This window comes from Dermacentor silvarum, chromosome 11 (assembly GCF_013339745.2).
Source record: "Dermacentor silvarum isolate Dsil-2018 chromosome 11, BIME_Dsil_1.4, whole genome shotgun sequence".
NCBI classification, from domain to species: domain Eukaryota; kingdom Metazoa; phylum Arthropoda; class Arachnida; order Ixodida; family Ixodidae; genus Dermacentor; species Dermacentor silvarum.
In genome coordinates this window covers 10,871,928-10,895,803 of record NC_051164.1, presented here as the reverse complement: position 1 = coordinate 10,895,803, position 23,876 = coordinate 10,871,928, and the positions used below count along the sequence as shown (strand labels likewise).

Genomic DNA, 23,876 nt, shown 5'->3' with positions numbered 1-23,876 from the left:
GATTCACTCTCCGCAGTTTATACTGCCAAGTTCGTGTAGAATGGCCATGTGGGACACATTATTGAAGGCTCCCTTGAGGTCGAGGCCGAGCAACGCTTTTGTCTCACGTGCGTCACTGTATTCGATAATGTCTTGTTTGAGCCTGAGCATGACATCCTGGCAAGAAAGATACTTGCGAAGGCCAGTAATTTCCGAGAGGAACAAGTGATTATCTTCGACGAATTTGGAGAGGCGTAGGTGGATTATGTGCTCCAAGGTCTTTTCTATGCATGAGGGGAGAGATGGAACGGAAGTTATGAATGTGAATTGGCTTATTGGGCTTGGTATGGAATATCACTTTGGCTGCTTTCCATTCTTGGGGTATCTCGCCCTCTTCGAGACAGTGGTTGTAATATTGGTGAGTTTGCATACGGATTGCTGATGTACAAGAATACACTTAACATTAGCTCAATAAAACAAAGTTCCGAAAAAACCAACGATGTCATACGCGTGGCCGGGCAGTAGCAGCAAGTCCATAAACCGTGAAGCCGGCGCGCAGAGCTCTCCCTAAGAATGCTGGCGAGCCGATCTTGTTGAGGTGGATGCGATTGCTGGGCTGCAGGTTTCCCGGGAGTCTTGATCTGAATACTTCTCTCAAGCAGGTTGAGCTAACTTGAGGTCAACTACCGTGAACTTCGTTGCAGATGTTGATTGGTCGTCCCGTACGTCACGTTAGTCGGAGTTCCGATGTGGCTAGGCGGTCCAGGCGAGACTGGACGGCAGTAGCCCCTCGACTGCTTCTCAGCATATTGCCATGCGCTTGTGCCATTTGCTCCCAGAAAAAGACGAGGACGGTCTAGTTCACGAGCTAGCACCTTGGTCTTTTGTCGGTGCTGCGCTGCCCCTTCAACGACTCGTACTTAATTTAATAGCCTCTTTTAGAAGTCGCCTGTCTATTAAACGTGAAATTTTTCTGGTGGAGGTGCTGGGTATTCTCGACCCATGCAACAGACCCCTCCTACCAGCAGGAACGGTAGATCGCTACCGGAGGTCACGCCAGTACACCATGCCAGCCGGAGAATCCAGCTATTGGCCCCTGAGTTTGAGCCTTTACCTGAGAGGACAACGACAACGTCGTTAGGTATTGATGCTACATGTGGTACTACCACGACTAACCTTGCGACGGCTACTCCGATACCACCGGTAGCTCCTCATTACACGCTGCAAAACCGCGCGTTCCAAGTCCCTTCCATGGCGACCCTCTTGAAGACGTGGAAGACTGGCTGGCAGACTTCGAGCGCGTAGCTGAGTTCAATGGATGGGACGACGAAGCGAAGTGCCGGAACGGTTACTTCAGTCTTTTGGATGGTGCTCGCACGGGGTTCCAGAACCGCGAAGGCATCCTGACAACATGGCGTGAGTTCTGTCGCAGGCTCTCGGACACCTACGCCAGCTCCGATCACCGGCAAAAAGCAGAATGGGCCCTCCTGTCTCGCATTCAGGAGCCTAATGAGAGGGTGGCTATGTACGTGGAAGACATGGTGCGTCTTTTCAGGCGAGCTAACCCTACCATGTCGGAAGACAAGAAGCTGCGTCACTTGATGCGAGGCGTGAATTAAAGAGCAGCTTTTTGGTGGACTCGTTCGTAGTCCCCCCAAAACGGTCGCAGAATTTTCTTAATGACGCCATCACCATGGAGAAGGCCCTGAACCAGCGCTCCCACCAATACTACCGGCAAGTGAATCTCTCCTCTGCGACCAGCAACCTAGGAGCTCTCACGACCGACGTCGAGTCGCTTCTCGAGATTATTCAAGCGGTAGTCCGCGATAAGCTGCGACAGCTGCATCAGGCGCAGCCGCCTTCAGCGAACTGCATCGCTGGCGTCGTGCCTGATGAAGTGCAGCATGCGCTCGGCGCACCACGTTACGAAGCAGCACTTCAGGCCGCTTTACCAGTTCAGGCGTTCACAACTTCAAGTGAACCTCGATGCGCAACCTACGCTGAGGTTTTAAGACGCACCGTCCCGTCGCCGGCGACACCTACCATGAGCGAATACCAGCGTGCGACTTGTGCCGACGCATTCGTGCCCCCTATCTCTGCACCAGCGCCGCTACCTGCCGTCACCCCGTATGCAACGCTTCAGTCAGCGCAGGCGGTTCCTTATTTTGGAGGGGTTCGGCCAGCCGCGCATAAATCGGACATTTGGCGCATGCCCGACCGACGCCCGCTCTATTACCACTGTGGTGAGGCGGGTCATTTATACCGAGATTGCCAGTCCCGCCGCCGTGGACTCCAGGGATTTTCTGTCAATTCGCCCCGACTACGTTTCGGGATTGAAGATTTTATCGCCCGATAGCGCGCGCCACCGTCATCAAGGCACCAGTCGCGATCGCTGTCACCGCGACCATCCTATTCGGGAGGTGCAAGTCGGATGTCGCAAGGACGCTCTCCTAGCCCTCGCCTGGAAAACTGACGTCAGCGAACTTTCGAGGCGAGGCCGCTGACACTCGACGTGCCGAAGACCTCCAATCAAAGCGACCTCAGACCGACGGAGACTTGACAACACCGGTGTCTCAGGCTGGAGACAACTTTTCCATGAACAATCCCGTGCTGATCGACGGTCGAAATGTTACTGCTTTAATCGACACTGGCGCTGACTACTCAATTATCAGCGGAAAATTGGCAAGCCATTTAAAGAAAGTCGTTATGCCTTGGACAGGGACGCACGTACGGACAGCTGGCGGACATGTCGTCAAACCGCTTGGTGTGTGCACTTCACGGGTGCAAATTCAAAATTCTACGTTTCCGATCAGCTCCCTTGTTGTCCGAGAATACGCCCGTGAATTAATTCTCAGAATAGCTTTTCTTCGAGAGTATGGCGCCATCATTGACCTCCGCTGACGCTGTATTTCTTTCTCTACAAAGATTGCGACGACACGAGATGCCTGCCGCTGCAGAGCCGCTTTTCGAATTTCCGACGACAGCGCCACGATACCACCTGGTGCTAGTGTAATTATTCCGTGAACGTCCGAGGGCACACGCGAAGGCGATGTACTCGCAGAGGGCAACGTCTCCCTTCTGCTTACCCTTGGAATTAGCGTGGCTCGAGGAATAATTGACGTTAGGGATGGCCAAGCTGACGTCTTGATCACCAATTTCACAAATGAACAAAGTGTTCGCCCTCGCCACCCGTAAACATGTGCACGACGTCGACGAATGTCTGCACTGATGCCGATCTTTGATAGCTTAAAATGTCAATCAGCATATCTCTGTGCAAAATCAGGCGTCCTGGTTCAAGGTCGTCACAGTAGAACTCTGTTATATATATGCCTCGTCTTCCTTTCCTATGGCAAGCTGCTCAATGTGGGACTTATGCTGTCGCATATCACGTGGATACCTGTTGTTTAACGAAGACAGCACTGTGTCAAGTAGTTCATAGAACCTCTAGCGGTACATGTCACTCGCAGATGGAAACACGTGAGCTGAGGAATGTTCTTGATAGCGGCGTGGAGTCTTCTTTCGCCTAGCAGCTAGAACACACGGGTGCGCAACTCCTACTTTTCCTGCCTCTGCCATACATACGCGGGTCCCACGCTTTACTTTGGAGTTAATCTGCGCCGAGTTCAAGCTTGGGCCACCCGAGATGGTTGGTTCCTTGACGTGCGCTGTCTCCTCGCGCGCCAAGTGTTATGTTTCCACTGGTGCTTATATGGTGGAATATACGCTTCCTTTTCAGCGTCAGACGGGTTCTGGCAATGTACCGATAAGCGAAGTGCCCACTGTGGCTTTTGTCGTTGGTGCTCTTGCTGTGTTTGTAGCCAGTACACATTGCAACGTCCGCAGCCGCGGTAGAAGCGAGCTCCGACGCCTGTTTTCCATTTTTCCTTTTATTGCGACAGTAATTGTATCTGAAGGCGAATATCTCAGCAACCTTCGGCTTGCAGATGACATTGTCCTATTGAGCAACAATGGAGAGGAATTACAATAAATGATTGAGGACCTTCATCGAGAAAGTGCAAGAATTGGGTTGAAGATGAATATGCAGAAGACAAAGATAATGTTCAATAGCCTGGCAAGGGAACAAGAATTCAGGATCACCAGTCAGCATCTAGAGTCTGTAAAGGAATATGTTCATCTAGGTCAATTACTCACAGGGGACGCTGATCATGAGAAAGAAATTTACAGAAGAATAAAATTGGGTTGGAGTGCATACGGCAGGCATTGCCAAATCCTGACTGGGAGCTTACCACTGTCGTTGAAAAGAAAAGTGTACAATCATTGCATTCTACCGGTGCTAACATATGGGGCAGAAACTTGGAGGTTAACAAAGAAGCTCGAGAACAAGTTAAGGACCTCACAAAGAGCGATGGAACGAAAAATCTTAGGAGTAACGTTAAGAGATAGGAAGAGAGCGGTGTGGATCAGAGAACAAACGGGGGTAGACCATATTCTAGTTGACATTAAGCGGAAGAAATGGAGCTGGGCAAGCCATGTAATGCGTAGGATGGATAACCGGTGGACCATTAGGGTTACAGAATCGATACCAAGAGAAGGGAAACGCTGTCGAGGACGGCAGAAAGTCAGGTGGGATGATGAGGTTAGGAAATTCGCAGGCGCAAGTTGGAATACGCTAGCGCTAGACAGGGGTAATTGGAGATCGCAGGGAGAGGCCTTCGTCTTGCAGTGGACATAAATATAGGCTGCTGCTGCTGATGATGATGATGAATTGTATCGACACTCCAGGCAAGTTTTCGCTGTCGTCGTCACCGTGATATTCCGTATAAAGTCCAAAAGTTATATGAGGGAGCCACCCATACACTGTGGGTGCGAGAAAAAGCCCGTAACACTGGGCCGAAAAGGATGGCGCTTGATGGAAATTACCTTCCCACGCGCTCAATATTCGGTTTAATTGGAGGTCACAGGATCAAATGCGCGCACGGGGAGGAGAGGACGTGTCTTCTTATCTAGTCTTGCCGCAGCTGCGAATGACTGTGAGCGGTTGGCGTTTACATGGCCCGCTTGCCGTATCCAATTGTTGGTAATCAATGGGGGGGTGCAATGATCAAGGGCGAGCAGGGATGGCTGCTAACTTCATGCGCGCTGCATTCCTTGTTAGGCTGTTTTTCGCATAGCCTAAGTTAAGAGACGGGTAATTGGAGATCGGTGACAGAGACCATCCTGTAGTGGACTTAAAAATATGGAGATGATGATCATGAATCTAATTCTTGGAGTCGCGGTGAATCGCATGGCTGTACGAACCGTTCGCCCCCGCTGCCGGCTTTCTACATAATGTTAGCGTTGTCAAAGCGACTGCTCGTGGTCATACAGCGAGATATATACATGTTTACATGGTCCGTGCATTGCGCGATGTTTGTTATTTTAATTAGTAAGTAAATGTTACTACAATTCATATAGGCGATATAAGCAGCGTACAGACTCGTGTGATGGCCGCACTTTCTGCCGAAATTTTGATGAACCCTACATGGGACCGGGCCATTTTATCTAAATTTTCCAACTACGAGTATGAAATCTGCCTAAACATCCGCGATAGCCTCCTCTCGCCATCTATAGTCATGTACAACTTTAGAAGGCAGCGGCATTTGCCCCTCAAAGGCGGATGCACACGAGCATCCACCAATGGGCGCGCATTCTAGACTGACGTCATGAGCCGAGCGGCCGGTGATCCCGGCGACGCAAGACATGGCAGCCCGCGCTTCGAGCTGGGCCGAGTCGCGTCAGCGGGGCTATTTCTTTAGTCGCGGTGGCAATCGGCTGCTGCGCTTCGATGATCAGGACGGGTAGCCTCTCCTGTCATCTTAAGTTGTAACCGACTTTTAGATGCGAGAGCATCGTATGCTCGGGGCAGTGTCCGTTCTGCGGCGTCCGCACCCATACAGCGCATGCGCAACTCTCCCTCATTCTCCTCTCCTACGCAGGTGCGCGCTCTCCTCCTCTCATCTCCCCCTCTCCGCCACAGGTGCGGTGCAGCAAATCATTGCATAAAACTCCATCTCTCACTCTCTCCCCCTCTCTCTCTCTAAGGGTACGCCTGTAGGCGGCGCAAGTGTCGCGGTGCAGTACAGAGCGCGCGTTCGCTGTGCTTCCGTCATTCTCTCTCTGTGCAACGATGTGCGAAACGCCATGAACAACGTCAACGTCGGCGCTAGTTGCAGCGGCAGCGGCACCGCCGCGGAGCAGAGGAAGGCTCGGGAAGCCGAACGTAAACGTCAGCGTCGGCAAGCGGACCCCGAATTTCGGGCCAGGGAAGCCGAACGTAAACGTCAACGTCGGCAGGAAACTTCTACGGAAGAAAATGGAGCCGGGCTGGTCATGTAATGCGTAGGACGGATAACTGGTGGACCATTAGAGTTACAGAATGCATACCAAGAGAAGGGAAGCGCGGTCGAGGACAGCAGAAAACTAGGTGGGGTGGTGAAGTTAGGAAATATGCAGGCGCACGTTGGAATCAGCTAGCGCAAGACAGGGGTAATTGGAGATCACATAGAGAGGCCTTCGTCCTCCAGTGGACATAGATATAGGCTGATGATGATGACGATGGAGCTGGGATGGTCATGTAATGCATAGGATGGATGACCGGTGGACGGTTAGGGTTACAGAATGCATACCAAGAGAAGGGAAGCGCGGTCCAGGACGGCAGAAAACTAGGTGGGATGGTGAAGTTAGGAAATATGCAGGCGCAAGTTGGAATCAGCTCGCGCAAGACAGGGGTAACTGGAGATCACATAAAGAGGCCGTCGTCCTCCAGTGGACATAGAGATAGGCTGATGATGATGATGATGCCAAGCGAAACGAAACGGAAACTCGATGCGCACCCCCAGCGATGCTTTCGCATCCCACCATGGTTGCCCGTAGGGGGAGATGATGTGTTTTTTATTTATAGTTGCGACGTGCGAAAGGACGCTACGCCGGAAAATTCGCTGTGGAGCGCGATTGGAACCAGCGCTGAACGCGAATGCTTCTCGGTTGGATTAAATATATATATATATATATATATATATATATATATATATATATATATATATATATTTGCTTTCAAGTGGGGGGCTGCGGCTCTTACACGGTTTTATCTTCCTTCGTGTAATTGTCTTATGCATCCCTATCGCTAATACTGCGTCGCCTTTCCGGCGACACTGCAGCCTCCTTCTTTTTTTATTTTGACTCCTAGTTTCCTCTGCTGTGCATGTCTGCTATTGATTCTGATTTCGAGTGAACGCGGCTTGGCCTCACTTCGGGTTCTACGTTAATTATATATATTTATGACCTCTGCATGCACGTTGCGTAGTTTCCATCCCCAAAAAATGTTGTAAATTATTATAAGGTTTTTTTTTCATGAGTCGTAGCATTACCTACCGGAAAGAAAAGCAATGCTGAGACACATATCATTCACGTGCATTTAACGCACCATTGATAAAAGACTCTGCCCAAGGGGTCTCTGAAATTTGCAGGTCTTTTTTCAGTGTCGAAAAAGCACGCAAATTAATTTGTAGCGTGTTGAACATACAACAACATATTCATTTTCTATACATAGGCTATCTATATCATGAGAAATAATTCTTAGTTGGCTACCTCTTTCTCTTTATAAATATAATAAACTTTGTCCTGTGCACAAATTAAAATAATTGTCTGTGCATGGTGTTCACACTCGAAATGAAATAACATTTGTAAGTGAAAAAATACGGATGATGTAGCCGCCGTTTGTGCTTCTAATGCGCTTGTTTTCCTATTGTCAGGATTTTCAGAAATAGAGCGAAAGTATGAAGAAAAGCCGTGCACGTCCGCGTCAACAATGATGCAGTTAGCTTCTAATCACAATAATACTTTATGGGAAAAGGTAGAGGCAATTCAAATGCAACCATAAACGATTTCGGTAACAGGACTCCGGTAATGACATTTTAGGAGCAGGGGAGAGGGGGGGGGGGGGGGGTCTTTGGCATTTCGAGAGGGGGCTCGAGCCCCGGAGCCCCCTGCTCCGTAGTCGGCGCCTATGGGGACGATTGTATGACGAGGACGGAACGGCGACAATCAGATGACGAAGCGGGTATAACGAAAGTAAATCAGCCACGAAGTCATTATGATGAAGGCTGTTTGACGAAGATGACATAACAGCGTAATAATGACATTGAATGATGAGTGCATTGTTATGATGGAATGACGGCGAGCCATTCATTTTGATGAAACTGCAAGAGTGGATGGATGACCAGTGCTTTAAAACCATGGAATGAGTGCATGATGACAACGTAGCGACGACGAATGTGTAACGACGACTGCATGAACAGAATGCCGTGACGACGACTATGCTACGGCGATGGCGTGATGACCATGGCACGTACCCATGCAGTGGCAAAAACTCAGCCGCGCATAGCCAACGGCGTATACCCCTGGGCTGCCTAATCTGCAGAATTGGTCGACCACTGCTCACGGCGCAAACAACTGACCTATCAGCTAAGAAAAACCAATGCTTTCAAATCAAGCCTATATACTTTCTCCTTTTTTTTCTTTTGCACATAAATGTTAAGACTTCTTGTACAATACTGATACAGAACAGCTACGGAGCCCTCCGCGCTTCCAGCTAGATGTCTCCAGCCAATCGACGTCCCGCCCAAACCCTTTTTCCACGTAGGTCTCGACTTTCTTGGACCGTTTCCTCTATCGGGCTTCGGAAATAAATGGGTGGGCATCCCTACCGATTACGCTACGCGGTACGCAGTCGCAAGAGCCCTCCCGACAAGTTGCGCTACTGAAGTCACTGACTTTCTACTCTACGACATCACTTTAGTGGATAGTTCTCCGCGCCAATTACTAACTGTGGCCGTAGCTTTCTCTCGGCAGTTGACGACGACATCCTCCACTCCTGCTCAGCCCGTCATACCACCCACAGACCAACGGCCTGACGGAGCGCCTGAACCGAACCGTCACCGAAATGCTATCAAAGTACGTTGCGGCCTACCACCACGACTGGGATCTTCATTTACTATATGTGACGTTCGCGTATAATTCATCGCCTCACGACACAGCCGGCTATTCACCATTCTATCTTCTATATGGCCCAAAACCCGCGTTGCCCCTGGACACATTGCTTGCCTCACCCGCACATTCAGCCACTGTGACTACGCAATCGCACGCGCCGACCACCCGCGGCAGCTCACCCGCACCGGTCTCGAGGCCTCACAGTAGTATCTGAGACGCATCTATGATTGCCATCATCGTGACGTGCACTTTTCTCCGGGTACTCTGGTGTTTCTCTGGTCACCCATCCGCAGTTTGGGCCTTTCCGGAAAGCTGCTGTCGCGTTACATTGTTCCATACCGTGTGGTTCCATAAGTCACGTATGACATCATCCCCGCCGACCCGTGGTCGTCAGCTGCAAGTGCCATCGTTCGCGTAGCGAGACTAAAGCCATATCACACCTTTCACCGCGCATGTATAGCTTAAGCATAGCTGGAGCAGGACGGTGCTTCTACTGCCGGGAGTGATGCAGAGCCGCCACAGTGTGGCTACACTGAAGACGACGTGTGCCCGCTTGACGCCACCCTGGTGGCTTCCGTGTAAATAAATTGTAAATAGGCTTGCAAATCAGATACACCCCTACTGAAAAGCCCCCGTATAACTCCTATATCCAATAACATCAAATGACATATAGGGAAAACGTGCTTTTGTACGGGATCCTATATGTTTCATATCGGATTATTGGATATGGGAGTCTTGGGGCGTACGAATTTTTCAATAGGGACGTAACAATGTCTTGCCTACTTGATAATTAGACGCAACTCGCAGAAACTGACGTACCATATTCCATGTTTTGCGATTATCTGTCACTTTATCAACGAAGTACGAGCCAGCAAAAGCACATAGTCCATTGTTAAACACGCATGCATAGCGCTCACCGGAAAAGAAAAGTAACTTGAAACATATATGCAGTCATTTTTGTTTCAGAACATTCAGCAAATTTTTCCAAACAAGTGAAACATTGAATAATAATGCAAAACTGGCACTTACCAGTCTTGAATATTGGTCAAGCACTTCCTCACTCATATGCAATGATAGTACAACATCTGATCTTGACCAAATTTTGAGTTTAAATTCATTGGCTGAAAACAGAAAAGAAAAATAAAGAAGAATCAGATTCATTCTATGATGCTTCCCTGAACGAGCTTGTGTCGTCTTCGTGTTGTGTCTTCATTAAATTTGGCAAATAACAGGTATGCCATTTGCTTTACTTCAAGATAATTTGGCAAGCAGCCAAAGGCATGAGTGCTCAGAACCGTGTAGAACGAAAAGTCTGTTTAATTTGGTTTTGGCAGTAGCTACAGAGCTTAGCTAGGTTCGAGTTCAGCTCACGACCCAAAAACGAATGCGTGACAGTTCCTACGCGTCTAGAGGGGTTTGTGAAGTTTAATAGAAAATAAAATATAGTATGTTTATAAGCATTCTCCGACCACTTTTAAAACGCGAATAGCCATACGGAAAACATCAGCTGCAACTATTTTAGTGTGAAGAGACAAAAAGTTTGTAAAACGAGTGTACTTTGATACTAGGCATGTTTTAACACCTATATATGCAACCGTTTTTCTTTGTAAATAAAACGTATTTCTGCCTCATCTCCCGAATTTATGGATTCTGCATTGTCATTTTGAAAAGGGGGTGATGAAAGTTCAGAAGGAAACGCCGGCACGAAAGAAATCGCTATGAGAATTTTACTATTAAACTATTCCGGATCTAAAGAACAAACACACAAAAAGATTAGTCCCCCGAATTAGCTCTGGTTTTCTAGATGTTCATAAAGCTCGAGTCACGCAACAGAAAGTGCCAGTGACTCCGTCGGCGGGATGTTTTTGGGGAAGAACAGGAGTCAGCGACTCACCTTGTCTGCGCAGTGTGAGCAAGGGTGTAATAATGCAATGTTATACCGTTAGACCACCGCGATATCAATTACTGCCGGGGCCAGGCTAACTTCGCCTTCCTGTCACGAGACGTTACGAAAACCTCGAGAACTCCCGATCTCAAGATGACGTGTACACGCTGATTATTGACGATTAGGGCGCACAAAATTTTATTCTGATTGTAAGCCTTTCTCACCAATAGCCTACAGCAATTGGTGAAAAATGTTTACGGGACCACGCGTAGCTCGGCAGTCTGTCCCGCAACGTCACAAGATCGCGGAAGCTCACAAAAAAAGGGACTTGTACGCACTAAAGCTACGTTATTATGCCCAGCAAAACTATATTTATTATAATAGCCGGACACTGCCTCCTTCCGAAAGTAATAGAAGATGGCTGCCCACCGATTGCTCTGGCACTGGCTGCTCGAAGCTGCCGGAGAAAATGATTTTCTTTGCGTGTATTAAAACATTACTGCATGGCAGTAAATCGTTGTGAACCCTTTCGGTACGTATACGTCACACAGGCAACTCTTTTTCGCTAAAGATCCATTTTAGTGGTCCTTTTAACCTTTAAAAATGATCCCATTATTAAAGAGCCCATATACCAACTCCGATATTTTTTAAAGATTTCAAGTAAACACGCGCATCGAGTTCAGAATGCCGTCACCATCAACGATGCCAAACGTTGCCGCGCTACGCGCCACGGGCGCGCCACAAATTAAAAAAAAAAAACATTGTCGTGCTCCTCTCCGAGCCTTTCTGGTATCCCCAGCGATCGTGGTGATGTCACCAGGGTGCATCCACGACGATGTCGATTGCTCGAGCAAGAACCTTCGACTTCCGGTTAGTCTGCTAGCAGGTACGCGCGCTGCCTGCTCTTCCTCGTCGTGTTTCTCGCTTGTGCGCACTTGCGAATCGGTAATTACAGCCCGCAATGCCAGTGCCAAATCGCTCGCGTTCCAACACAGTCGTGCTTAGCGGTCTGATTAGCTGCGCGAACAGAGTGCGACAGTGTTGGCCTTTCGAGACGTGTGCACAACACAGGGTCCGTAGCGGCACGCTTCTCAAGAGCACGACCCGTCCTCGTTCCCGGCAAGGTAACCCGCCGCACGCCGTTTCCCATTCACGGGGCGCCGTTCGAAGGCGGTTTTGCTCGCGAACGGCGAGATTTCCTTGCCGTAGAGAAGATGAGACCGGAACTCATTTGTGAGGCAGCCTCCCCGCCGCTGATCGCTGGACGGCGCCGATATCGCCGCTAGGCCTTCTCCGATTCACTTCAGAAGTCTTAACTCAGAAGTGGTTTTATTTGGGCATTAAATGAATTGCAAAATTTGTGTATACAGAAGGAGGTCCCATAGTCAGAGACTGAATCGGGACCTTCTACTGTAGTTAACGTAGCGAAATTAATTAAGGCAGCAAAGAGCAGTAGCGATCGAAAGCAAGCAATAATATAGATCGCAGACAAAACAAAGAATTGCAGAAAAAAAAAGAACAGCAATAACCAAGAAAAAGAACAGCAAAAAACAAGAAAAACAACACCAATAATTATACAGGATGAGAAACAAAAGGTAGTTCAACATATCTAAGCAGTTGTCGGATGGTTGCAGGGTGAAAAGTAGTAAAAATAAACGAAAAAAAGAAAAATAGAAATCGCATATATATTCAGCAATGTAAAAGAACCCCTGATGAGATCTTTCATCGACAAATGGTTGTGAACAGCTTGGTAGGATAGGGAGTAAACTGACAAAAGGAAGTAAAAAGAAGTAACCACAATTACGCAGATTATGACATGGATGTGAGGAAAGCTTTAGTTCTTTTTTTAATTTCCCACTTGATTGTGAGATTTTGATTGCCGGTGGTATGGTATTCCAGAGACGTATTCCGGTGAAGAAGGCCGTTTGTTGGCCATATTTGGCATGAACTGAAGGTAAAATAAAAGTCTGATTACGTGCAAACCTAGTCAAGTTAGTATTCGCTAGGCTGGATTGAGGGATGATGAACAAAGGAAGCTGATCGTTAATTTGCTTGAACAACAATATACCTAGCTTGTATTTGAAAGCGTAATCGACCGTTAGGATGTTGTTGGGATGTAGAAGTGCTTTCGCGTTACTGCGATAAGGACTGCAGGTAAGTATTCCAATGGATTGATTTTGAATAGTTTGAAGGGAGACGAGGTCGCTGCTGTAGGTATTGCCCTAAGAAGTGATGCAGTAATTAATATGGGAATGAATAAAAGCGTAGTATAACGAAAGTAATGTAGGCTGGGAAAATATACCACGGGATTGAAATAAAACACGTATCTGTAAGCCATTTTTTTTTCGCAGGTAAGCAACATGCGAGTGAAATTTCAAGTGACGGCCCAGTTTAGTTCCCAAAAAAAGTACCCTCTTCTTCAGCTTCAATTACAAATCGATCTAGAAATACTGGTGGGATATAATTATGTACACGTTGGTGAGAGTGACAGACAACGAACTTCGCTTTAGTAGGATTAATTTGCAATTTATTATGGAAGCACCAAGCTGCCAAGCTTGTCAGGTCATTGTTTAGCTTATATGTCAGACATTGGAGGCATTTATCAGTATTAACAATTGTTGTGTCATCTGCATATAGCAAGCATTCTGAAATAGTAAGACAAGTTGGCAGATCATTTATATAAATTATGAAAAGAAGTGGGCCGAGGATTGAACCTTGGGGTATACCTACATTAGTTACTTTAGGTCTAGATTTATAACCTAACAACCTGACTTCTGTTGAGTAAGTAATTTTTTATTAATGAAAGTGCGGGACTAGTTATGCCTATCGCATCAAGCTTCATAAAAAGAATGTGGTGGTTGACAGTGTCGAATGCTGTGGTGAAATCTATAAATACAGAACCTGCGTACTATAGCCCCCATCGATTGCTTTCTTCAGCTTTCGCTTAAAGACAACAAAGCGAGGTCAGTGGAATATGCTTCATGAAAACCAAATTGGAAAGTGATAGAACCTCAAATTTATTGAGGTATTTCGTAAAGCGACTTTCAAGTAATTTTTCAAATATTTCACTGAAAAAAGGTAGTATGCAAATCGGTCGATAGTTGGCTATTAGCGTGCGCTCACCTTCTTAAAAAACGGGAACGATTTTACCGCTTTTCACTTCTACAGGAAAGATGTCAGATTTGAAAGCTAGGTTGATAATGGTTGACAGAGTATCAGAAAGAGCAAGCGCAATCATTTTTATGTGGGTGGGATCAATACCATCAAGACCAGCACTTGTGGTTTTCAGGTTGCGAATGGCATCATGAACTTCATGAGATGTGGTCGGAAATAGGAAGAAAGATTGTGGTAGACGAGAAAGGAGAGGATGATAGTCAACACTAGGGATGACATCAGTGTGAAAAAAAGTAATTACTGAAAGCCTCAGCAATCTCTAACGGGCTGTCATACGTATCGTTGTTATACTGACTAGTATTCATGCTAGACGGCCTTTCATTCCTGTTCAGGAATGAGTTACCGATATCCCATTTTTCTTAAAATTTGAGCCACCATCTTCAATTATTCGTTCATAATAGATTCTTGTTGCATTTTTTCAGTCGTAATGTAAGAGCGTTACAATTTTTTTTGTAACGCGCCAGTAGTTTTAAATTAAAAGGCTTCCGTTTTGTTTTTCTATAAAAGTTCTCTTTGGCTCTCAGCTCTTTTAATGATTTTTCAGTGATCCAAGGGTTGTGAGGACTAGCGTATACTTTTTTACATTTACGAACCTGCGTATGACAATGAATGGGAGACAACAACATGGAATAAAACTCCGAAAAGGCAGTTTGCTGATCATCTAAGTGTATTGCTGAGGACCAATCAGTGCGCATGACAACATCAATGAATGATTGCTTGTCTAAAACATGCCTGGTGAAGGATTTACAGGTTGGAGTATTATTGCAGTTGAAGCGCTGAAAAATCGGGTAATGATCGGTGATGTCGACATTAAGAACCCCTGCATCCGGGGCTGGTGATAGATTAGAAAGTGCATGATCAATTACCGTGCTTCCACCATTAATGCAGCGAGTGGGAAGGGAGATTAAACATTCCTATTCAAAACTTTGAAAAACACTGGAGTAATTCAATAAATTAGGGGAAGAGAGATCAAGTAAATTTATGTTGAAATCACCCATAATCACTACATTTGTGTGATCAAGAGCTAATGTATGTAAGACTTTGTGGAGGGCTTCGCAGAAGTTATTTACCGACGAGGATGGGGATAGATAAATGCATCCGAAGATGAAGCTCTTGTTCTCTAGTTTAAGAAAATCGTGGTTGAATTGTACCCAGGCTTTCGCAGTCAGTTACATTTAACTTATTGTCATGTCGTCGTTTATAGTATGTGTTAGAATTTATATAAATGGCTACACCTCCATGATTGCTACTCGCTCTATGCGAGTATTTAGACTTGTATGAAGGGAGACAAAACAAATTCTTGGCCGCGATTTTAAAGCGATGCCTTACGATTTATTTTATACTAGTCTTATCATACACCGCTTACGGCCGGCTGATCCCGTTGATAACGCGAGTGGATCGTCGTTCTGACCAGTGACAAAGTGCGATAAGCGCGAAAACGCATTATTACCGGAAAGGCATCGCTACAAAATACCGGTCGTTGTCGTCGTCGCATAGCCAGGTTTCAGAGATACTGATAAGTGAAAAAGGATTGTCAAGAGCAGAGATAAGATGCTGTATGCCGTCAAAATGTTTAAGGATGCTTCTTGCATTAATATGAATAGCAGAGTGGGACACAGGCGAAAGAAAGCTGTTGAGTTGGTCTGTTAGGTAGGTAGCCATAAGTGGATGGAATTCACTGCAACACAGGCAGAATTTCAAATTAAAAGTGATATGCTATAAGTGATATGCCCCCCCCTCCCCCCCCCCCCCAAAAAAAAAAAAAAAAACTTTTTTTGGTGCTGGCATGCACCGCCGATCACAACTACCACCGACGCCGGAAATCATTCTGGATTTTGTCTACAATGCATTTTTCATGCTCGACAAGACATTTCGGCACGAACATTGCGAACTCAGGCTGGATTTCGTGGCAACCCCCTTGCACCTGGGTCACGTAACGCAAGGAGCCCCATCGGAGCACTAACTTTCAAGGGCTTTTTGATAGCGAGCGGGCGCGTTGCGGCATCTCGCAGCGGCCGCGGAATCTACGGAGCGCACGTATTTCAATTACGAAACATTATGGGTATAAAGTTTTCATAAACTTTTGACGCAAAAGGTGCACTGACATTTCCAAAGGCGTGCTTTAAAGGAGTTTCAATTCTGGAACTTTATGGGCTTAACGTTCTTATAAACTTGGGCCAACATGCGCACACTGGAGCCCTCGTGTCCAAGCTGTTCCAGAAATGGAAGCACGCGCTCGCAATCTTCCACACACACGAAAATAATAAATATTACCCTAACTGTCAGCTAGCAGCTGATAATTTTCTCCACACATTTTCAGGAAGCGTGCCCAATGTGATCGATCAGCTGGACCAGGACAAAGTAAAATATGAGAAAGAAAACAGATGAAAGTAAACGGCCTATTATTGAGGTATTTTTTTTTTTTTTTGTGGGCGACAAGGTCTGGCTCTCCGTGGCCACAGGGACAGTGGCCCTATGGATTTAAGCATAGCCTCCACTGAAAATACAGGTATTTTCAGAGCGCTTCTTCGCATGCGAGCTGATTGTGAAGACACATATGTGAAGAACCATTTGTAAAGTTGCCCGAGTATTGCCTCGTATTTAAGCCCAGATGCCCAAAACCCAATTATAGAAATTTGTGGTGAAATTATCAAAGAAAGCCTAGATGCAAAAGCAGGTTGCTTCTCCATACTTCCTGACGAAACGACGGACATCGCTGGAATCGAACAGCCTACTGTTTGTGCAAGGTACCTAAACAAGTATGCTAACGACATCGACGGAGTGTTTTAGGTTTTAGCGGAATACATGCCCATCTCTCATTGCGACTGCAGGTTCTATGTAAATGTGTAAATACTGCTGCAGATTATAGTCACCCTTCAAGTGACCACTGCCAGCGCAGAGACAATATTTTTTAACGACGGTTTACTAAAAAAACTACTTGCGCTCTGCAATGTCTGTGGAACGCATGGTTAGGCTGGCGCTTCTATACACCCACAAAGACGTCGGCATCAACGTCTCCGAAGTCATTGACCGCTTTGCTCAACTTCCCCGCCGTTTGTCCTGGACAGAAGTTTGTCCTTTAGATTGCGGAGCAGCAAAAATCAATGCAAGTAAAAAGCTCTGTTCCTTCAGGTCCATAAGCTCTTAATTATGAAAACGTATGACTGTTCATTAGCTTTTAAAACCACAGAAATTTTCGCCGTTTTTTCTATCAGTTAGCATCATGATCAAAATTATGATGCGAATACGAAAATTACGATGACATCAATAACCAATTTTGACCGACCTTGCTCATTGAAAGCCCGGCCCACGCGGCGTTTGCCCAAAACACACTCGGATATTGGGTAGTTCAACTTGCCGCATCATCTGTGGCTTTCGTTTGTCCTTTTCTTTCCATTTTAGCTACCTGCTTTTATTTCTTTTTTAATACGAAGCAATACTCTCCTGTAATTTTAGGTGCAGAATAATTGTTGGCGCTGTGCAGGCAGTTAAATTATACCCCTGTCACATGGGCACTCGAAAGTCTTTTGAGCAAAAAGACTTCTCCTCAAAAAGAGTTTCGGCCGCAGACACACGACAGGGAGCGATCTCTTTTTCAGAAGCGGTGTTTTCCTGGAAACGGAGTTCGCCGATCTCCTTTACGGCCGAAAAGCAGTAGCCTCGAAGCCAGTGGGCACCAGCAATTATGATATATTAAAGAAAATAAGCGAATGCTTAATTTTCTGTCGCCTAGACTCGTCATAAAAAATAATTTTATGTCTTGCAGAAGGTGTAGTAAACCCAGTAATGCTCGTTTTCTTCTGTACTCTCGTAAGCAGGTCGAAGGGGCTGGGGATGTCACGTGATGACGCTTGCAGCAGACGCGCGCCGCACGAACGTGAAAAACCGCACGCGCGATATTGCGAGTATCTATGGCCAACGCCGCTGACCGAACAGCTATGGGCGCACGCAAAAAACAGCGGCTACAATGGTCGGAAAGGGAGACGTGGACACTAATCAAGCTGTGGGAAGACAACCTACACTCGCTACGTGCGCAGAAACACAATGGAGACGTGTACGCCAGCATTGCCGGAGCGCTCACAAGCGCGGGTGTTCCCCGCACGAAAGAACAGGTCCACACCAAAATTGGGACACACTTACAGGTGAGAGAAAGCATGGAAGTAAGCTTGGCGCGTCCGAGCCGCTTGAGAGCTGTGTCATGCGCAGCGAGCTCTCGTTTTCGCTGTTGCTTACATAGGTCTTGGCATTCTGGTTGGTTTCGGATATGATGTGTTTCGCTGCATTGTCATAGCGGTGTATTCTGCGGCGCAAAAGTGAACTGCATGATTTCTCTGCAATCGTTTACAGTGACAGCTAATTGCAATGAATGCTAATTAGCAGTCACACGCGCTGAAAAAATTTACAAACGTCTATAAAGCCTGGTGTAGTTACCAGTTATGAGCGGGAACGTGTCATATAAAACGAAGGGAAGGCGCACTTTTTAATGCGCTGCTTTCCGTCACGACGGCAGATATTACGAATAATTAAGTCGCCAGCACGTTTTAATATCTACAGATGTGACTGCAAGTTCCATTTTTCTCGCACAACTCACGCAATGCTTTTCTCAGAGGTGCGAAACATCGCATGCACAATTTTCTCGACAGAGATTTAACTTTGCTAGTTTATACTTTATTAAACATGTTGCGTTCTGCATGCACTGGTAGTTATTGCTCGGTACGATTTAATAGTTGTTTACTCACTTTTATTTTCTTAATGTTCAGGAGGTGCCTGAAACAACTTGCAACAGGGTCCTCCCCACCAAGCTGGCCATTTTTCACCGAAGTACACAGATTCCTAGGCTCCCTGCCTGTAAACGACCCTTCCTTAATGGAGGAGGCTGGGAGTGGCATAGGCACCACAAGCAGCAGTGCCTCAGTAGAGGAAGTAAGTAACACCTAGTGACAAGTATATTCTTTATTGCAACGCTGCCAAGTAAACGTCAACACATGGAGTGATAGATGTGGCTTTTACTGTTTTGGAGCTGTAACCCATTGCTTACATGGGTGTAGCACACTGTGCATGCAATTACAAATAAAAATGTGTAAGAAATTCACATTAGTTGTTTATCACATAATGTAATGACTGCTTTCAATAAATACACTCAATGAACACATTTTAGTGGCACTCAATATTTTCAAAAAGCATTTTCTTTTGCATATGATAAGTTACAGCAACGTAAGTACGATTTAATATGACACAGTGGTACAAACAAATATAGTTTAACACGAATGAATAGTGAATACAATGTAGAATGAACATTAAAGTGAAACTAAAATTAGTCAAATGAATCTGCTGCTTAGCATGTGAACTAATCTAGTCAATGCATTTTGGCTGTCTTCTTGAAACGCAGCTCATCTTCGGCATGATGGACTCCGGTTCATCGTCTTATCAAGATGTCGAAGCCACAATAGTTGAAGAATGCCAAACGGGCATTGTCCACACGACACTCCATCCTCTTTGCTGGGAAACGAAACCGGGCCTTAAGCCTCCCGAATGCGTTTTCTACTACTCTCCTCGCTGCACATAAATGATAGTTAAAATTTCTTTCAGCGTCGTTCATTGCACCGCGGTGTCCAAAGGGCTTCATCAGGTTTCGTGCCAATGGAAAAGCCTGATCACAAAGAATTATTGGTGGTACCGCTATGCTGCCTATTGTGGCAAGCGGGGCTTCAAAAAGCGGACTGTCAATGATCTTCGACAGCTTTGAAAGGCCAAACACGTCTGCGTCGTGGCAGCGTCCAGGGGCACCAACGTTGACATACCTAAAGCGGTACCTGTGACCCACAAGCGCCAGCAAGATGATGCTGTGCCTGCAAAGAACAAAGTGCAGAGTGATGTAAGCTCAGTTCAGCATGGTAAAAATTATGCGGTTTTACGTGCCAAAACCACGATTTGATTATGAGGCATACCGTAATGGGGGAGTCCTGAACTTTGGACCACCTGGGGTTCTTTAACGTGCACCCAAATCTAAGTACCAGGTGTTTTTGCATTTCGCCCCCATCGAAATGCGGCCACCGTGGCCGGGATTCGATCCCGCAATCTCGTGCTCAGCAGCCCAACACTGAGCAACCATGACGGGTGCCCAGCATAGTACTACAAAGTGCAAGCAGTTTTTTTGTTTGTTTGTTTGTATTTTTGCAGTCATATAGTTTATTTTACTTGTGTCTGTCAAGTATATTTCGTTCTGTGCAGCTGAGATGCGGCTGTGTTCTCTGGCACTTATTCAAATGTTGTAATTGTTACAGCTATTACAATCCTGTTTCTTCTCCCTGTTACATTAAATAGTTTGCGTCAAAACTGTGTCGATGGTCTTGTTGCTCTGGTGTAAGTAAATGTTGCAAAATGGTAGCAACCAAATTATGCGATGACCCAAAGCTTCTGGCCAAGTGGAAGAACGGCACATTTTTTTTTTCTTGAGATGCAGACTTGCCCGTGAGGCATAACGCTTGGTATGTATTGTGTAACGAAAAAGGTGCAGTAGCACTGCTTTGCGGCTACAGTAATTTGGCACAAATCGGAACTTTTACACAAAAGAAGTTATATTAAGCCCACTTACCAGCCTTTATAATTATGGTAGTCTGTGGCGTGCTCCTTTGGTGGCGAAATAGGAAAGTGGCATCCATCGAGGTGTCCGACACCTTGACGGAAACCGCAGACAGCTTCGAATTCCTGGATGTGCCTTTCCATTTCCTCAGCAGTAATCATCTTGACCCAGTCGCTTTCGAGCACAGAGACAACTGCCTCGCAAAACTGCCTGTACATGATGTTGACGGTTGAGCGCCCAACGCCGAAAAGGTTTGCCACAGTTCGATCTTCGGCCGACGAGCACAGCTTGTATAGGCCAATTGCGACTCGCTTCTCGGGGGGGATCGGCTCACGCATGTTGGTGCTTTGTCGTTCGAGCACAAGGCGCAAGTTCTCCACAATAAACCGGAACGTCGAAGGGTTCACTCGAAACGACTGCTTAAAATTGTGCTCACCGAGATGAGGCACAGTTTCCTCGAACCATCTTTCATGACGGTTGAAAGCCCAGGTCGCTCGGTTGCAGATTCTGGCAGAGAGCGCCGAGGCGTACAGTATGCAACTATTCAGGATCAGCTGTTGCCTTATACCGTCTTTGAGTGCCTTCGCTGCGTCTGCTTCGGTTTCTAGCGCGAGAATCCTTGCCACAAGACACGCGATTCCGACTTTTTCCTCGGTACGATCACCCATGATAGCAGCACGAAAGCGGGAAGGCTGTTGTTTCTCATCACATATGGCACATAGCCCCCCCCCACGAGTGGGATCGGCCTAGAATGGCCTGACGCGATATGTTGCGGTGCTCAACTTGGAACAGAACGTTCGTGGCGGGAGCAAAACACAGACACTGGTCGGGCATGCTGAAGCCAACGTAAAAAAAAACATAAACAGAAGCCCAATGTTGCCAGACAAACATGTGCACTTCGCTAGTTCTGCAAACACTCTTTAAACTACTACAATATATCTTTATATTACTGTTTTTATGTTACATTTATTTTAAAAACGTGTAAACAATAAGTTTTCACTTTATATTTTGAGATACATAAGTTTTTTTTTGGCCGATATTGTTTCGAACGCTAGCGCCACGCTTTCGGTAGCGTGTCCAGAAGGAAACACTAAAAGGAGATCGTCGGCGCCGTGTGTCTGCTGCGCAACACCTCTTCATTCAAAAGTCTTTCAACTTGGTAAAAGACCGCTTGCGTAAAAGAGTTTTTGCGTGCTCGTGTGACAGAGGTATTACACATTTTCGTACTAATTTCTGCTATATTCCTCTATTATTCTACCCATATGGCGCTGTCGCGACCGCCGCATGGCCCGAGTACATATCACGATTTCTGCGATCATAGTTTTGTTCTTGCCTGGATCATCCGTCTTTCTGTGCGGAAAGATTACTATCTGTGACTGCGCAACATGTTTATTTGTCTTGTTTGACGCATTATATACAGTTACGTTTACTTAAATACGTAGATTTATTGGAGATTTATACGTATGTTTAAATATCTTGTTGCGAGGTTTTGTGTATACAAACGGTGAACTTTGTTTCCAGCGATTCTTTTTTGCCCTTTACCGAGTTGTATCTTCGCATTGTATATTCCATTCTATCTTCGCATTTCTAATGTATATTTTGCAGAACTCCTACTTTTTATTTGTACTCACTGTTGCGAGTATAATCACGGTGTAATTACAATACATGACCGGTTACAGCTGCTCCTGCGCAATCTATTGCAACGAGGGACAGCGTCATTGAGGTTTCTTTCTGGCCGTTGTATATGTACAAAAATGTAAACAAGGTTCTTGAATGACAAAGATTCATCAAAATATTTGTCCTGAACTTATTCATTTCATCGCCTTTACGTTTTTCATATCAGCTGCATGCACTGCTTTGCTGATTTCGAACTGATATAGTTCTAAAGTTCGTCTGATATTTTCTTTACTTAATAAATAGACAAAAAAACTCGGAATCATTGATATCAGTTATTTCTGCCACAATTTTTGGGGCATACGAATATATTTTTTATGAAAAAATACATATTTTACTTGACAGTGCATAGCGTTCAATAATTCGTTTGCAGCATCTAATATACAATGACATTGGCAATGCAGTTATTATTCATGCATTTGATCCCTCGACAAATTCTGTAAGGAGGAGGCCGCGCTGCAACCTGAGCCTCCCCCCCCCCGCCCGAACAAAATTTTTGGCTACGCCACAGCCGAGCCGGTCGTCGGCCGTCGGTAGCCGTGCACTGCAGCAGAGCTCAAGTATCGGAACTCTCGTTCGTGTTTAACGATCCACGGTGGATTTCGTTTGTCATAAAATGTACAATTTATGCATCGCTTTATCTAGCGGAAATTATTTTGCTTGGAACAGAAGCTGGAGCCGATGTTTTCGTCGCCTGTGGAGGAGGCGTGCAGCTTCGCGGTCGGCGACTGGCCCGTCAGTCGTGCGGTGGGCGGTGCGCCGGCCAAACTGCCGTCTATACTTTGGACACCTCTCGCGCGGCAGACGTTCTACGGCACTGGAGGCTGGTGTGCCGTTGGTATATTTGCCACTAGCGTGGACGTGCCATAACCGGCCGTGAACAGTGTTTTGAAAAGCGCGTTGGCGATGACGTATGTCACATGACATTTGGAGGAGCACTCGGCGAGTAGGAGAGACTAGGAGAGACCAGCCGACGAGGAGAGCAGCGAAGGAAAGAGCGAAACGTGCTAGGGCCCCGTTTCGATCCTCAAACGCGTGTAACTCCGCTATTACAGCGCCATTTCCAAAAATTCTTGCGGCTCCGTGTTCGTTGTAGACTCGTGCAGAACTGCCACACCACAACAAAATTTCGACCTCTGAGTGGCTTAGGGGCCTTTTAAGGACTTAGATCTGCATGTTTCAAGGTCGCGTTGTCAGGTACAGAAAGCCCCGTGACCCAAGGAAGGCCGGAATTGAACCAAACCATGTCCAGCCGCGTATGTAATAAGAGATGGTTAAGGATTAGCAAACTACAATAATGGTTCATTAGTAATTGTATTAGGGTGGATTAAGGTTGAATAAGGTGGATTAAGGTGGATTAGGGCGGAATAAGTTGGATTGAGGTCGAATAAGCCGAATTAAGGAGGACTAAGGTGGATTACCGTAGGCATTACAAGGCTTTCACCATCGCGTTTATTAGACGATAGCTAAGGACACCTGAGAATTTCTTTTTTGGCGACCAGCCACTGCACGCTAATCAAAGAACGCCAGACGCCGGCGCCACTCTTCTCAACCTTTCATCTACTTCCACTGCGCTATCTCGACCCACGGAAA

General features: G+C 46.3%; 1 protein-coding gene across 5 annotated transcripts in view; it reads right to left on the bottom strand.

Annotated features, from left to right (window-relative positions):
• The window catches only part of LOC125941248 (uncharacterized), a 410,784-nt gene that overhangs the window by 90,567 nt on the left and 296,341 nt on the right, over positions 1–23,876 (bottom strand). For all 5 annotated transcript variants that reach the window (XM_049658202.1, XM_049658204.1, XM_049658205.1 and 2 more), the window contains exon 6: positions 9,997–10,088. In XM_049658202.1, the coding sequence (XP_049514159.1) occupies positions 9,997–10,088 (92 nt within the window). The remainder of the gene's footprint in view (positions 1–9,996; positions 10,089–23,876) is intronic.